The sequence below is a fragment of the Topomyia yanbarensis genome, chromosome 2 (genome assembly GCF_030247195.1).
Source record: "Topomyia yanbarensis strain Yona2022 chromosome 2, ASM3024719v1, whole genome shotgun sequence".
Taxonomy (NCBI): domain Eukaryota; kingdom Metazoa; phylum Arthropoda; class Insecta; order Diptera; family Culicidae; genus Topomyia; species Topomyia yanbarensis.
This window is the reverse complement of record NC_080671.1, coordinates 331,968,915-331,985,197: the sequence shown is the minus strand read 5'-3', so window position 1 is coordinate 331,985,197 and position 16,283 is coordinate 331,968,915. Positions and strand designations below refer to the sequence as shown.

The 16,283-nt window shown below is 46.5% G+C and overlaps 1 protein-coding gene across 1 annotated transcript in view; it reads right to left on the bottom strand.

Annotated features, from left to right (window-relative positions):
- LOC131683941 (semaphorin-5A) overlaps positions 1–16,283 on the bottom strand; it is a 717,090-nt gene that overhangs the window by 663,813 nt on the left and 36,994 nt on the right. Inside the window, exon 2 of the mRNA XM_058966353.1 lies at positions 4,098–5,051. Coding sequence (XP_058822336.1) covers positions 4,098–4,117 — 20 coding nt within the window. The 5' untranslated portion in view covers positions 4,118–5,051. The remainder of the gene's footprint in view (positions 1–4,097; positions 5,052–16,283) is intronic.

Sequence of the window (16,283 nt, the reverse complement as noted above, 5' to 3'; positions counted from 1 at the left end):
ACGGCACTGGGTAGCGTACCTCCACAGCCAGGGTAACGGACTACACTACACTTGCTGTGAAAACACACAGTTCTCCGCCTGCCGTTCAACAGGCAACTGAGCTTGTCCGGCCAAATCCGTTCTTTAAATAGATTATGACGTCATTGATAGAAGCGTAGAGCGTTAGGTATACAAATCTGTCGTGCCAGATTTGGGAAGCGCTATCTTCTGTGTGTAAATGCGCGATATTTTGACTAGATTATACATTATTTATGTTTATAATGCCATGATATCAAAAATCTTTGGGTTTATCTATTCATCGTTAGATGGCTGAATTATATGCATTTAAAATTGGACCATTTTTCGTTACACACAAATTTTGTAGAATTTGTAAAGTGCATCCCCATATCGAAAACAAAGACGTAGTCCTACGTCAAAAAACTTCGTTGCGCATCACAAATCACAATGATATATTTCACAGATTTTTTTCGATTATAGAGGCTTTAACCTTAAGGTCATTCGCCTCTTCGGGTTAGAAAAATCTCTTATCTCTTAAATTTCTAACCCTATGTGCGGGGTCGGGACTCGAACCCAGGTGCGCTGCGTACAAGCCAATCGATTTACCAACTACGCTACGCCCACCGCCCATTTCGCAGATTAAAAGTGCTGATATCATGAACTTGAGGCACATTACTTCACGTGTCAAATTCGAAAGCAAGCTATAGAATAAAATATCACGACAACGTGAATAGGATTACGAAAATCGTAACTAAGAGGTCAGTCTAACAGAAAAATCCGATAATAAACCCATGAATAAAATAACAAGGAAACGTGATGAGAAATCAGAAAAATCGCGAATAAGCTCCTGAAATTATGAACATCATGTAACTGGCGGCTGTGTACTTTTTTAAAATTATGAACAAGTGTCATAACAGAAACTAAACATGGGGTTTCATAATCACAGAGCCGTGAGAGTGCTTAATGAGGTTATTCCACGAAAGTTATTGATGTTTCTCCATTTTCGTTTTTATGGTTAGGATTACCAGTAGGACGAAACAATATGGATATATAGTTAGCACTATCACTTACGAAAAGGTGAAGGATTAATTGTCGCCTAATTGCCGTAAATTAGTTGTGAAGTTAAAAAAAATGTCTCCAATGTTTTTAAATCAAATCGATATAGTAGTGCTAACTTTACAGCAAACTTAGCACTACCACTCAATGAATCTGCTTTTTTCCAAATTTGGAAAAAATATGCATTTGTCATAAATTCCTAGTGAAATTAAAACAATTTCCGCTCTTGTTTTTTTGTAAATCGGTATAGTAGTACTTACATTACAGTAAAGTTAGTAGTACCGATTTTAAAAAAAACAAGTCCGACATTTTTTTTAATTTTACAACTATGTTACGACAAATGTATACGTGTGATTAGAGTGTTCAAACTTAAAAAAATGTAGTTTTCTTGAGCGGTAGTGCTTACCTTATGTTAAAGTTAGCACTACTATACCGATTAAAAAAAACAAGCATGACAGTTTTCTTAACTTCACAACGTAAATGACAAATGTGAGTGTGTGCAAACTTAAACAAATGCAGTAATGTTAGCACTACCATTACGATAATTAAAAAAACAAGTTCAACATTTTTTTAACGACGCACCTGATTTATAACAAATGTGTACATGTGATTAAATTTCAAACTTTTCAAAAATGCAGTTTTCTTGAGTGGTAGTGCTAGCATTACTGCAAAGTTGGCACTACTATACCGGTTTTAAAAAAAAACGAGCTCTACATTTTTTTTAACCTCACAACGAATTGTACGTGTGGTTAGTTTTTAGTTTAGAAAATGTAGTGTTCTTGAGCGGTGGTGCTAACTTTACGGGAACGTTAGCACTACTATACCGATTTAAGAAAAACAAGCGCGATAATGAGCTTCGTAAGTAATGTACTACAAATGAATACGTGTGATTGGAGCAGTTTTCTTCAGTGGTAGTGCTACCTTTTCTGTAAAGTTAGCCCTACTATACCGATTAAAAAAACAAATGCGATTTTTTTCACTTCACAACTAATTTACGACAAATGTGTGCGTCTGATTAAAGTGCGCAAACTTTAAAAAATGCTGATTTCTTGAGTGGTAGTACTAACTTTGTAATGGTAACGCTACTATACCGATTTAAAAAACAAGCGCGACAACTTTTTTAGCCTCGCAGCTAAATTTTGACAAATGTTTACGTGTGATTAGAGTGTTCACACCTTAAATAAGTGCACTTTTCTTGAGTGGTCCTATCGTAAAGTTGGCACTACTTACGAAAAGGTGAACCATAACACATGGATTAATTGTCGCCTAATTGCCGTAAATTAGTTGTGAAGTTAAAAAAATGTCTCCAATGTTTTTAAAACAAATCGATATAGTAGTGCTAGCTTTACAGCAAACTTAGCACTACCACTCAATGAATCTGCTTTTTTCCAAATTTGAAAAAAATATGCATTTGTCGTAAATTCCTAGTGAAATTAAAGAAATTGTCGCCCTTGTTTTTTTTGTGAATCGGTATAGTAGTACTTACATTACAGTAAAGTTAGCACTACTATACCGATTTTAAAAATAAAACTAGTCCGACAACTTTGCTAACTTCACAACTAAGTTACGACAAATGTATACGTGTGATTAGAGTTTTCAAACTTCAAAAAATGTAGTTTTCTTGAGTGGTAGTGCTTACTCTATGTTAAAGTTAGCACTACTATACCGATTAAAAAAACAAGCCTGCCAGTTTTATTAACTTCACAACTAATTTACGACAAATGTGAGTGTGCGAACTTAAACAAATGCAGTTTTCTTGAAAAGTAGTGCTAACATTACTGTAAAGTTAGCACTACCATAACGATTATTTAAAAAAAACAAGTTCAACAATTTGTTTAAACGTCGCACCTAATTTACTACAAATGTGTACGTGTGATTAGATTTCAAACTTAAAAAATGCAGTTTTCTTGAGTGGTAGTGCTAGCATTACTGCAAAGTTGGCACTACTATACCGATTTTAAAAACGAGCTCTACATTTTTTTAACTTAACAACTAATTGTACGTGTGGTTAGTTTTTAGTTTAGAAAATGTAGTTTTCTTGAGCGGTTGTGCTACCTTTATTGTAAAGTTAGCCCTACTATACCGATTTAAAAAAAACAAGCGCGACCACTTTTTTAACCTCACAGCTAAATTTTGACAAATGTTTACGTGTGATTAGAGTGTTCACACCTTAAATAAGTACAGTTTTCTTGAGTGGTCTAATCGTAAAGTTGGCACTACTTTACCGACTGAAAAAACAACTAATTTACGACAAATGTATACGTATGGTTAGAGTATTCAAACTCGAAGGGTCTTCCCAGAGGCACCACAGGGGAATTCTTGAATCGAAAAACGATTTAAGCCGAGAAACTCCGGTAATCATGGTTTCATCTACATTAGGAGCGGCCAGAGTTTGGTCCACAACTGGAATCAGTTTGATTTGTTCGATTGCCAAAGTTTCCTTGCAAACGGACATTCATATTCTACGTACATAAGAACACCTCTTTCTCTTATCAATTTTCATGTAAGAAAAGCAAGTAGAAAAGAGAAATAACGAGACGCCATTGAGATATTAGAAAAAAAAACCATATGGTACAATTGGGAGATCCAAGTCTAATAAGTTGCAGTTATGCTTGTGGTCGTAACTGCGATCTGGAGGAAAATGAATAAAGCGAAGACTTTATAAATAAAAATATATTAGGCTTGGAGGAAAAACCAGGTCAAATCAAGCGTTTTCCCCAACTTCTCAGGACACCAGAACAGTCAATGAAAAACCAGGACATACCCTGGGAAACCAGAACTTATGGTCACCCTAGCAATCAGCAACCACAGAGATTAACTGCAATAGAGTTGTCATTTGACAACTTGATAATTCATGGAGTTGGAAAATATTTATGGGAGATTGTATCACTTGTTCAGTGTGATTAGAATTAGACAAAAATGATGAAAACATATTTTTAATTAAAACGAAATTCTACGGTCTGATCAACCCTTGTTACTTATTGCATCTATGAAAATATTCAATTTCAGATCAAAACAGCATGTAACAAAAATGAAATTCTTACCTTTTATCTACATTCCCCATCCTTGAGAATCCTCCAGCAGTCTACTCACAGTTCACAGTTCGCTTTCCCAGTAGACAGTTTCCGTTCCCCTAGCGAAACATGGTCACTTGTTGTTGCACTGATAAACGATCGGACATTCGGAGAACGATTCGCGCCACTCACCTGCCGGCAAGCCACAAACTATTTTGCCTTTCACGATGCCGAGATTTAGTATTATTACTATATTACACTTCAATTTATTTATTATTTATAATTTGCAACCATAACTCACACGACTAATTTTATTCTCCACAAATGGTGGCTGCACGTGTCCGCGCACACAGAACCGTCGCCCTCCCCCGTTGCTTCCCTTGCTCGACACAAACGGACCGAAGAGTTGAACTTTGCCAGCCTCGAAAGCGCGCACCGCGTTATTTATCGCATTAATTTTCTAAACGTCGACTTTCCACCTGGATCACGATTCCACGCCGGCAGCGTCACTGGTTTCGCCGTTTCGTTGGTTGCTTGGTTACTTGCTTGACTAAAACCGGAGAAACACTTCACTTTGGATGCCTACTATTTTATTTTTTTTTTGCTGGTCCTCTTTTTCTATGCACTATGGTCAATCGAATCGATCGATGATTTAATAATTATTTTATGGGCCCATTACTTCACTTTACATAAGCCGATCGATTCGATTCTTCGGCTCACGAAGCTCGGCTGGCGGCGCGGGTGTCGGGGGTTTTAACATAGGTTCACACCGACCGACCGACAGGACCTGCGGCTGCGTTTGGATGCTGGGAGTGGTGTATCGCCTGCATGCGGCTGGCGGGTAATGTGAGCTGTCACCGGTTGCCGGTGGGGGTGATGGATCAGTTTCATCGGTGTCCGGCGGTGACGCGGCGGGCAGAGCAACGGCGGCGGTGACTGCGAGTGGTTAGAAATTGCGCACTCGTGAGACCTTTCGGCGGGGTTCTGAAACATATGAGATGAGAAAGCGAATTGAGTAATTTTGCTTTGACGTAATTGTACGATTCATGTAATAAGGGGGTCTTGGTTTTCCTCTCGATATCACGTCGCTCTACGGTCTAGTGAGCTGGACTTTGAAGTAGGGCAATATGCTGAAAGAATGGATCGAATCTAGTCGACTTTGGGAAACAACGGTGGGAAACAAAGGTAATTGCATTTGTACCGATCGGATTGGCGCTTGGAAGTTAGGCGGGATGCCTAAAATTTAAGTTATTTTTAGGTTGAAACCGATAAAATTTAAGGACTATGACTAATAAATAAAAATAAAATTCATCTATTATTTACACTTCTTAAAACAACCCATGAAAAATATTAGCGAGATCTAAAGAACTGAGTCGACTAGAGAACTTATCGTACGGCCAATTGAGACAGGGAATGCTCTAGGCTGTGGGCCGAGTTTCGTTTTCTGGCCATGAAATTTGTTTCGATCATTTGAGTGCTGAGTTCGGTATATAGTTTATTGATTCTGATTGAAATACAAAAGTTTAAAGCAGTGTTTGGAGGAGAAGTTTGTTGACAAAAAATGTCTTGCCCCGGTTGTGGGTCACTGAAAAATGCAAAAGTCTAAGATGCAAATCATGTTTGAAAACGGTACAACGAACGTTTGGCCGTCGATTAGAAGCAAAAAGGTTGTCAAATCGAATCTCCGTATAGTCTAGTGGTTTTCAACCGGGGGTGAATTCACCCCCCGGGATAAATTGGACAATTGGAGGCAGTAAATTATGTGAGGCAAATTTTAACTTGTTATTCCAACATTCCCGTCTTTTATCTCTCTTTACATATCGATTCAGTTTGTCAAGAATTAAGATGCTTACTGAAAGTGCTCAGGTTTCTAATAGGAAAAATATGCTTTTCATCCAATTGAAAATAATTTTCAGAAAGGGGTACATCATGGGGATCAATATTCGGAAAACGTCGAAAACCACTGGTATAGTGTGAAAGGTCACCAGTGGCTAATCGAAGCCTCAAGAGGAATCCCGAAGCTCTGAACTCAGCAGTTGACGATCCACATCGTCTCGTCATGAATGATGAGATTTATGTGAAAGCATATTTCTAGCAGCTTCCTATGCTGCTTTTTTCACTGTTCATCATAAGTTTGACGTCCCTGAACGTGTTAGAAAGCAGAAGATGTCCAAGTTTGCCAAAAATACACGATTTGGCAGGCAATTTGCGCGTGTGGAAAGCGAAGCAATCCGCTCCTGACAAACGCAACGGTCAATGGGCAAACGTAGTTGAAAGAATCCCTCCATTTCCCCTTCGGCTTCACTCGATTCCGCTGTGTTTCCAGCGCTGTAAGCCGTACAGGGGTTCAGTACTTCACTATCGACGAGGATACACTAGTTAGAAGACGCCTATTGATACTGTTCAACTTAGATAATCACACCAAGCGGTTTCAGCTCGTGCTTCTAGACTATAAACAGAGCCGTAGAGAGAAAATACGAGCTCGTGGATCCAACGTATTTTTTTTACAATGAAGAAGACGTCTACGTACTAACCCAGTACACGTGCTATTGGTAGGTGTCCAAGCTACCACACGGGGTGTACTGGGGGCGTGTCGGGCTCAACCAGGGGGCCATACCGACTAAACTCCATTGGGCTCCGCCATCTATCCCCAGGAACTACCTTTCGGCATTACTTCTAGGGGGATGGCCGTACTTAACGTACGCTCTTACTCGTGCCTGACATTCGCACTCACTCACGCCCTACATTCCTCTGCCACGCCTCGAGGTGCCAGTAGCGATAGGTACCGGCAATGTACTCTACGTTACGACCCTCCCATCTCGACATGGGCAGACCATATCTCCGTCTATCATCCGCCTATTCACTCGCTCTATCGCCATGCATCGGCGTTCCGCTCTAGCTAACCAAACCCGGATTAGTCATACTCCTCGCCTGCTGCTCGGCGCGCCATGTGCTCTGCAACCTGCAGGCAATCTGAGTGGTAGCAGTCGAAACTTCTCCACCGTTTGGCACATCCCCTGTACAAGGGTATCAAGGCGTGTGTCCCAGCCGCAGACGTGTAGCATAGCTCTTCTTTCGACGTCGAAGCGGGGACATACGAATAGTATGTGCTCCGCAGTTTCGTCAACACCAGGGCAGTCTGGGTAGACTGGGGCCTCAGCGTGCCCAAATCTGTGGAGGTATTGTCGAAAACAGCCATGGCCTGGCAGGAATTGTGTCAGATGGAAGTGAACTTCCCATTGGGGTCTTCCCACCCAGCTCGATATGTTAGGTATCAGCCGGTGGGTCCACCTACCTCTCGAGGAGTTATCCCATTCGCGCTGGCACGCTCACGGACTCCTCTATTGCCACGCAATTCAAAACAATCTTCATCCTCCCGGATGACCAGCCCGACTGGCATCATATCCGCTATCACGCAAGATGCGTCGTGTGATACCGTGCGGTAGGCAGATATCACTCTGAGACACATCAAGCGGTAGGTGCTCTCCAATTTGCGACGGTAACTGGTTACTTCCAGTGTCCTCGCCCAGGACGGTCCACCGTACCTAATGATAGATACGGCGACACCTGCCAGTAGCCTACGTCTACTGGCGCACACCTTGGAGCTGTTGGACATCATCCTCGATAATGCTGCAACAGCCGTCGAAGCTTTCTTGCACGCATAGTCGACATGGCTCCCGAAGGTCAGCTTATCGTCTATGATGGCCCCAAGAATCTTCAGACTCCGCTTTGAAGTTATCTCGACTTCTCCCGCTTGAATAACTGCTTGTTGTACCGATTTACGGTTATTAACAACAACCACCTCCGTCTTATGATGGGCGAGCTCTAGGCCTCTCGCGCTCATCCATTCCGCCACTATGCTTATCGCGTGTGCCGCCGTTAATTCTACCTCGGAGATTGACTCCCCGTAGACCGCCAGGGTGACATCATAGGCAAAACCGACGATTTCACGCCCGGAGGGAACTTTAGTCTCAGAACCCCGTCATACATAAGTTTCCATAATACCGGGCCCAGGATTGAACCTTGCGGGACTCCTGCGGTAATAGGAACACTTCTCTGACCGGCATCGGTCTCGTATAATAGTACACGGTTCTGGATGTAGATTTCCAAGATCCGGTACAGGCCCACCGGCAGACCAAGCCGATGTAACGAGAGCGCGATGGCATCCCAGCTTGCGCCGTTCAATGCGTTCTTCAAATCAAGTGTCACTAACGCACAATATCGAATACCTCGCCTTTTCCGTTGGATCGGCAGTCCTTACCACTGAGTTGATAGCGTCCACCGTGGACTTTCCCTTTCGAAAACCGCACTGATTACTTAACAGGCCCTCCGTACCTTCTGCGTATGGAGTTAGCCTGTTGAGGATAATCCTCTCAAGCAATTTGCCCGTCGTGTCAATCAGATTGGTCTGTACGCCGATGGGTCACCAGGCGGCTTCCCGGCCTTCGGCAACAGTACCAGCTTCTGCCTTTTCCATCTATCCGGAAAACGGACCACCCAAGGCATCTCTGCATAGCCAACCTGAACATGGTCGGGCTCGCCATGATTGCTGTCTTGAGAGCGCTGTTTGGAACTCCATCAGGCCCTGGAGCTTTGTTCGCCGCTAGAGAATTAGCTACTGCAAGTAGCTCTTCATTCGTCACCAGGCCACCGTGTCGTCTGTTCCCACCGTGCCTTGCGGCGCCGGGGGCCAAGGACTTATGGCTCGGGACGGGAAGAGTACTTCGATAATTCTCGCCAACCGTTCTGGCGACCGTTCGGGGGGTGAGGAGCCCCCTTTGGTCTTTGCCATCACGATCCTGTAGGCATCGCCCCACGGATTCACGTTGGTCTCCTCGCACAAATTGTCAAAACACGCGCGTCGCACGCGCGTGGAAGGACAGCTCCAGTGCATCTCCACTTAGACTGTCTGTGTTGGCCTCCAGTCCCAGGGCCGTGGTGAAAATTCGCTATCGAAGTGATTGGTCTTCCACCCGCGTACCTGACAGGGATTACCCACCCTCGAATGCTGCACACCATAGTTGATCCTGAAGCGTATTGCTAGGTGATCACTATGGGTGTAGCCCTCGTCTACCCTCCAGTCCATGTCTGGAACCAGACTCGGACTGGCAAACGTTACGTCAATCCACGACACGACCCCATTCCTACGGAATGTGCTAGCGGAACCACCATTGACTAGCACTGCGTCGAGTTTCGCAAGCGCCTCCAGAAGCGCTTGGCCCCTACTATTTGTATAGCGGCTGCCCCACTCCACTGCCCAAACGTTGAAGTCACCCGCTATGACAAACGGCTTCCGACCCACCATGTCAGACGAAAGCCTATCGATCATCTGGTTGAACTGTTCTATTGGCCACATAGGTACAATAGAACACACCATTGATCTTGGCAATCGCGACACCCTCCGCAGAGGACTGTACTACCTCCTGAACCGGGAACCGTCCCGTTGTACAGACTGCCGCCATCCTAGACCAGTCCGCCACCCAGTTGCCGTTGACGTTGTACGGGTCGGATAGGAAGGCGACATCTGTCCTCGACTCCGATACCGACTGCCACAGCAGCTGCTGAGCGGGTGCGCAGTGGTTAAGATTCAGCTGTGTGACGTATACCATTGCTTCCTCTTTCCGGCCTCCCCGAAGGGACATGCAGGTCCGCCCATAACATTGTTGCGGCCCTGCTTCTTACTAGCGCAGATAAGACACTTGGGTGCCCTCTCGCATTTCAGCGCCTTGTGTCCCTCCTCGCCACAGCGACGACACAACCTGCTCCTGTCTGGGCCCTTACAGTCGTATGACTTGTGGCCTGGCTCCAGACATTTAAAACACCGGTCCACTGAAGGCGGCTGGGGTATGCTAACTGGGCATACTGACCATCCGATCTTCAACTTCCCTATATCTATTACTTTTTCGGCTTCCGCGACCGGTAACTTGAAGTAAGCTACCTGCGTGCCAAGCATCCGCTCCCTGATACGTACAGAGGTTTGATAAATCTCGACGCCGCACTGCTCCTTAACGGCCGAGACGACGTCCTCTGAGTTTGTGATCTCGTCCAGTTGCTTACAGTCACTTCCGCTCCCAACGACCTCACCTGAGCGCCGTTTCCCAAGACCTCTTGGGCCAACCTCCTATACGTCACTCCGCTAGATTGTGCACCACGCTTCAGCACCAAGATCATTTCGCCTTTTTTGGTGCGTCTGACGCTTCGCACATCCTGTCCTAAATTCGAGAGGCTTTCGGCCGCCCGCATCGATTTTAGGATCTCAGCGTAGCTACCCTCGTTGGTTATCACCTACAGGGTCTCTCCTCTGTCTCTCGCCTTCTTTCTCTTCGCGGGTCGAGGTGCGTTCGACTTCCGCTTTCTACTGACCACCTGCCATTCACCATCTTCTGCCGATGGCACCGGCCAGCCCGACTGGCATCATATCCGCTATCACGCAAGATGCGTCGTGTGATACCGTGCGGTAGGCAGATATCACTCTGAGACACATCAAGCGGTAGGTGCTCTCCAATTTGCGACGGTAACTGGTTACTTCCAGTGTCCTCGCCCAGGACGGTCCACCGTACCTAATGATAGATACGGCGACACCTGCCAGTAGCCTACGTCTACTGGCGCACACCTTGGAGCTGTTGGACATCATCCTCGATAATGCTGCAACAGCCGTCGAAGCTTTCTTGCACGCATAGTCGACATGGCTCCCGAAGGTCAGCTTATCGTCTATGATGGCCCCAAGAATCTTCAGACTCCGCTTTGAAGTTATCTCGACTTCTCCCGCTTGAATAACTGCTTGTTGTACCGATTTACGGTTATTAACAACAACCACCTCCGTCTTATGATGAGCGAGCTCTAGGCCTCTCGCGCTCATCCATTCCGCCACTATGCTTATCGCGTGTGCCGCCGTTAATTCTACCTCGGAGATTGACTCCCCGTAGACCGCCAGGGTGACATCATAGGCAAAACCGACGATTTCACGCCCGGAGGGAACTTTAGTCTCAGAACCCCGTCATACATAAGTTTCCATAATACCGGGCCCAGGATTGAACCTTGCGGGACTCCTGCGGTAATAGGAACACTTCTCTGACCGGCATCGGTCTCGTATAATAGTACACGGTTCTGGATGTAGATTTCCAAGATCCGGTACAGGCCCACCGGCAGACCAAGCCGATGTAACGAGAGCGCGATGGCATCCCAGCTTGCGCCGTTCAATGCGTTCTTCAAATCAAGTGTCACTAACGCACAATATCGAATACCTCGCCTTTTCCGTTGGATCGGCAGTCCTTACCACTGAGTTGATAGCGTCCACCGTGGACTTTCCCTTTCGAAAACCGCACTGATTACTTAACAGGCCCTCCGTACCTTCTGCGTATGGAGTTAGCCTGTTGAGGATAATCCTCTCAAGCAATTTGCCCGTCGTGTCAATCAGATTGGTCTGTACGCCGATGGGTCACCAGGCGGCTTCCCGGCCTTCGGCAACAGTACCAGCTTCTGCCTTTTCCATCTATCCGGAAAACGGACCACCCAAGGCATCTCTGCATAGCCAACCTGAACATGGTCGGGCTCGCCATGATTGCTGTCTTGAGAGCGCTGTTTGGAACTCCATCAGGCCCTGGAGCTTTGTTCGCCGCTAGAGAATTAGCTACTGCAAGTAGCTCTTCATTCGTCACCAGGCCACCGTGTCGTCTGTTCCCACCGTGCCTTGCGGCGCCGGGGGCCAAGGACTTATGGCTCGGGACGGGAAGAGTACTTCGATAATTCTCGCCAACCGTTCTGGCGACCGTTCGGGGGGTGAGGAGCCCCCTTTGGTCTTTGCCATCACGATCCTGTAGGCATCGCCCCACGGATTCACGTTGGTCTCCTCGCACAAATTGTCAAAACACGCGCGTCGCACGCGCGTGGAAGGACAGCTCCAGTGCATCTCCACTTAGACTGTCTGTGTTGGCCTCCAGTCCCAGGGCCGTGGTGAAAATTCGCTATCGAAGTGATTGGTCTTCCACCCGCGTACCTGACAGGGATTACCCACCCTCGAATGCTGCACACCATAGTTGATCCTGAAGCGTATTGCTAGGTGATCACTATGGGTGTAGCCCTCGTCTACCCTCCAGTCCATGTCTGGAACCAGACTCGGACTGGCAAACGTTACGTCAATCCACGACACGACCCCATTCCTACGGAATGTGCTAGCGGAACCACCATTGACTAGCACTGCGTCGAGTTTCGCAAGCGCCTCCAGAAGCGCTTGGCCCCTACTATTTGTATAGCGGCTGCCCCACTCCACTGCCCAAACGTTGAAGTCACCCGCTATGACAAACGGCTTCCGACCCACCATGTCAGACGAAAGCCTATCGATCATCTGGTTGAACTGTTCTATTGGCCACATAGGTACAATAGAACACACCATTGATCTTGGCAATCGCGACACCCTCCGCAGAGGACTGTACTACCTCCTGAACCGGGAACCGTCCCGTTGTACAGACTGCCGCCATCCTAGACCAGTCCGCCACCCAGTTGCCGTTGACGTTGTACGGGTCGGATAGGAAGGCGACATCTGTCCTCGACTCCGATACCGACTGCCACAGCAGCTGCTGAGCGGGTGCGCAGTGGTTAAGATTCAGCTGTGTGACGTATACCATTGCTTCCTCTTTCCGGCCTCCCCGAAGGGACATGCAGGTCCGCCCATAACATTGTTGCGGCCCTGCTTCTTACTAGCGCAGATAAGACACTTGGGTGCCCTCTCGCATTTCAGCGCCTTGTGTCCCTCCTCGCCACAGCGACGACACAACCTGCTCCTGTCTGGGCCCTTACAGTCGTATGACTTGTGGCCTGGCTCCAGACATTTAAAACACCGGTCCACTGAAGGCGGCTGGGGTATGCTAACTGGGCATACTGACCATCCGATCTTCAACTTCCCTATATCTATTACTTTTTCGGCTTCCGCGACCGGTAACTTGAAGTAAGCTACCTGCGTGCCAAGCATCCGCTCCCTGATACGTACAGAGGTTTGATAAATCTCGACGCCGCACTGCTCCTTAACGGCCGAGACGACGTCCTCTGAGTTTGTGATCTCGTCCAGTTGCTTACAGTCACTTCCGCTCCCAACGACCTCACCTGAGCGCCGTTTCCCAAGACCTCTTGGGCCAACCTCCTATACGTCACTCCGCTAGATTGTGCACCACGCTTCAGCACCAAGATCATTTCGCCTTTTTTGGTGCGTCTGACGCTTCGCACATCCTGTCCTAAATTCGAGAGGCTTTCGGCCGCCCGCATCGATTTTAGGATCTCAGCGTAGCTACCCTCGTTGGTTATCACCTACAGGGTCTCTCCTCTGTCTCTCGCCTTCTTTCTCTTCGCGGGTCGAGGTGCGTTCGACTTCCGCTTTCTACTGACCACCTGCCATTCACCATCTTCTGCCGATGGCACCGGCTGGCTGGTGCCAGGTTGCTCCACGTTTTGCGCCCGATTGGCGACTTTCGCCTTTTTAGGCTGAGAAGTTGCCTTCTCGGGTCACCGCCCTGCGGGATCCTTCACACCCGGATCCGCGCCTTCCAAACGACGTTTTGCCTTATTGGATGCACGTCGTTTGGCGTTGGCCCCGCGCAACACACCCGTTTTGTGGTAAGCTATTTGCAGCTTGACCCCGTTCATCCAGCTCTCGATCGCGTCTATTGTCTCCGTCACCGACACCTCCACTTCTCTAAGTGTCTCACTCATAACCGTTGGTGACAGGTCGTTCGCGAAACGCACAATTTTCACTTTCCCAGGCAGCCGCAGTGTTAAAATCCCATCGAACATCCCGTTCCAAAGAGTTGGACAGATAATGAAGCCCTGAGGAATGCCCGCTGCGACTCGCATTGCCATCTACCCTTTGTTCGTCTCGTACAGCAGTACTCTACTCTGGAAGTAGCAATTCAGGATCTGGAACATTCTTCTGTGCAACGCGGCGGCATGGCCTATACGGCAGCAACATCAACTTCTGTACCATGGGGGAAATTGCCGTCATCTAAACACTTCTGCAGTAGCATGCTGAACATTTCCAGATATGCCAGGATCGCAGCTTTCAGCGCCACGTTTGATATTCCATCCGGACCGAGGGTTTTATTTGATTTTAGTCGCATCGACGCTTCTTTGAGCTTTGAGCTAGTCGCTTGCCACCCGACTGTGTTACATCCTTCTTCTTCGCCGTACGGTGTCGGTGACCAGGTAGTTGAATCGTGCTTCGGAAAGACACACTCAACGATTATCTTTAGCGAACCCGGGCATATTTCAGCAGGTGTCGACGGGCCCCCATCTTCGTCATGACGACTCAGTACGCGTCCCCTAGGGATTGGCGTCTACTTCGCAGCACAGCTACTTATGGCAAACTGGCTTGCTAAGCTTGATCTCCTATTTTAAAGCGTCCCTAGCTTCTCAAAACGTCACTTACGCTCCTCTCTCACTCTCCGATTCTGCTCTCTGAGCCCGCCTTCTGGGTCTAAGACAAGTAGCGTGTAACGTACTGAGCAACTTATTTAACCAGTAAGCTGCACGTCCATCTACTACATGGCATCAGTTTTCGTGGCATTGTAACATCACAAGCAGTCATAATCCTTCTTGTTACATCAGCCGCAGCAACGTACTTGACTCCGATGTTCGCCGAAGTGACTCAACAAAGAGGTTTTTCTTAAAAACTTTCGTCTTCCACTTTAGCTTGCCGGTTGTCCTTCTCGTTGCTGCAGCAGAGTTCCACTGGTAGCGAATCGCCTGATGGTCACTATGGGGATACTTCTCGCACACTCTCCAGTCCTTGTTCGCCGTCAGTCAAGGACTACAGAATGTGGCGGAATTTCTCTCTTCTTGGTTCTCACTATACCAGGAGCTCTCTGCGATCTACTCGCTGTGGTCCTCGGCGGTAGACCTAGCCCCTACAACGAGCCGACCGGTAGGTGTCGAGGTCTGTCGTCAATTTTCACTACAAGAAAATATTCTCACAAGATAACTTTTGTAAATGAAACTTTGAGAATTCCATTTAAAATATTAAGATAATTTTTGTTGAACATATTGAATTTTTTCAAATTCCTTCAAGATATTTCGGGGGGGGGGGGGGGGGGTTGTCCCCAAACCGGCTACTACGCTACTGGTGATCTGCCCCTAGTATCAGTCACTGACATCCCGTTTGAATCATACACATTGAACTCTGATCCTTTTGGATCATAGACAATCCGCTAAATACTCTTAAGATTTCGAAAGGACTGCGCCCAGATAAACTCAGAATTGTGTTATTCTCACTAAAGCAAGCAAATTCCGTCACTGACGACAAACCTTTTATGAAGGACCACCGTATCTACATGCCCGTTCACAACGTTGAAATCGACGATGCTGTCAACGATTCGAGTTTGTCATGCGTGGATCTACTGAAGCACGGTGTTGGCTATTTCAATAACCCCTTGTTCTAACGAGTAAAGATTTTGATTGGCAATCGGACTGGATGGGCCAAAATGGTGTATCCTTTCAAACTCGTGTCAAATAACCTTTGGCAGGAAATTCCACATAACCATGCCATGCGTACAAACAGTGTCCAAGGAATCTGAATCCCTTAAAAAGCTCAGAACGAGCACTCTTTTGTAGAAATATTAAAAAGAGCTACGCCACTCATTATGCTCTCTTGGCTGAGGAATGTGATTCTGATGATCCCCATGTGGGGACATCTTTTACTGCTCTCAAAAATTATAGAAAGATGAGATTAATTACAAAAGCTTCTCTTGAGAGACCACCAAATATGCCAGCTCGAGTCAGCTCTTACACAAAACCAAGTAAACAGTCCTTGATCTTAGAAATATGAGATTATCCAAGGAGTTTTCGGCGCTTCCAGGAGCACCAAAAATCTCATGTGACATTTCAACCCGAGATTCAACTTAGTTCGGAGCTCGTTGATGACCGACAACTTTGTGATATTGCCAAACTCTTCCCGGCATCGAGTAGGCTTCATTTCTCACGGAACGACATAGGGTTGTCATCTCGATTACAATTGATCTTGCTTACTCCACGATCTTTGCTACAAGAAGTTTCCGGACATATAAAACTTCCATCTCATTCTGTTGTATGATCGCTTATAGTTTATTTTCAAGGCTATACATTTGAACTTTTTAGTAAAATCAACAGGCAACCGTAATCAAGGTCTCCCGGTCAACCACATAAAAACAACATTCGCAATTATCAGTAGACAAATTCGTGCAACTAATTATTTTT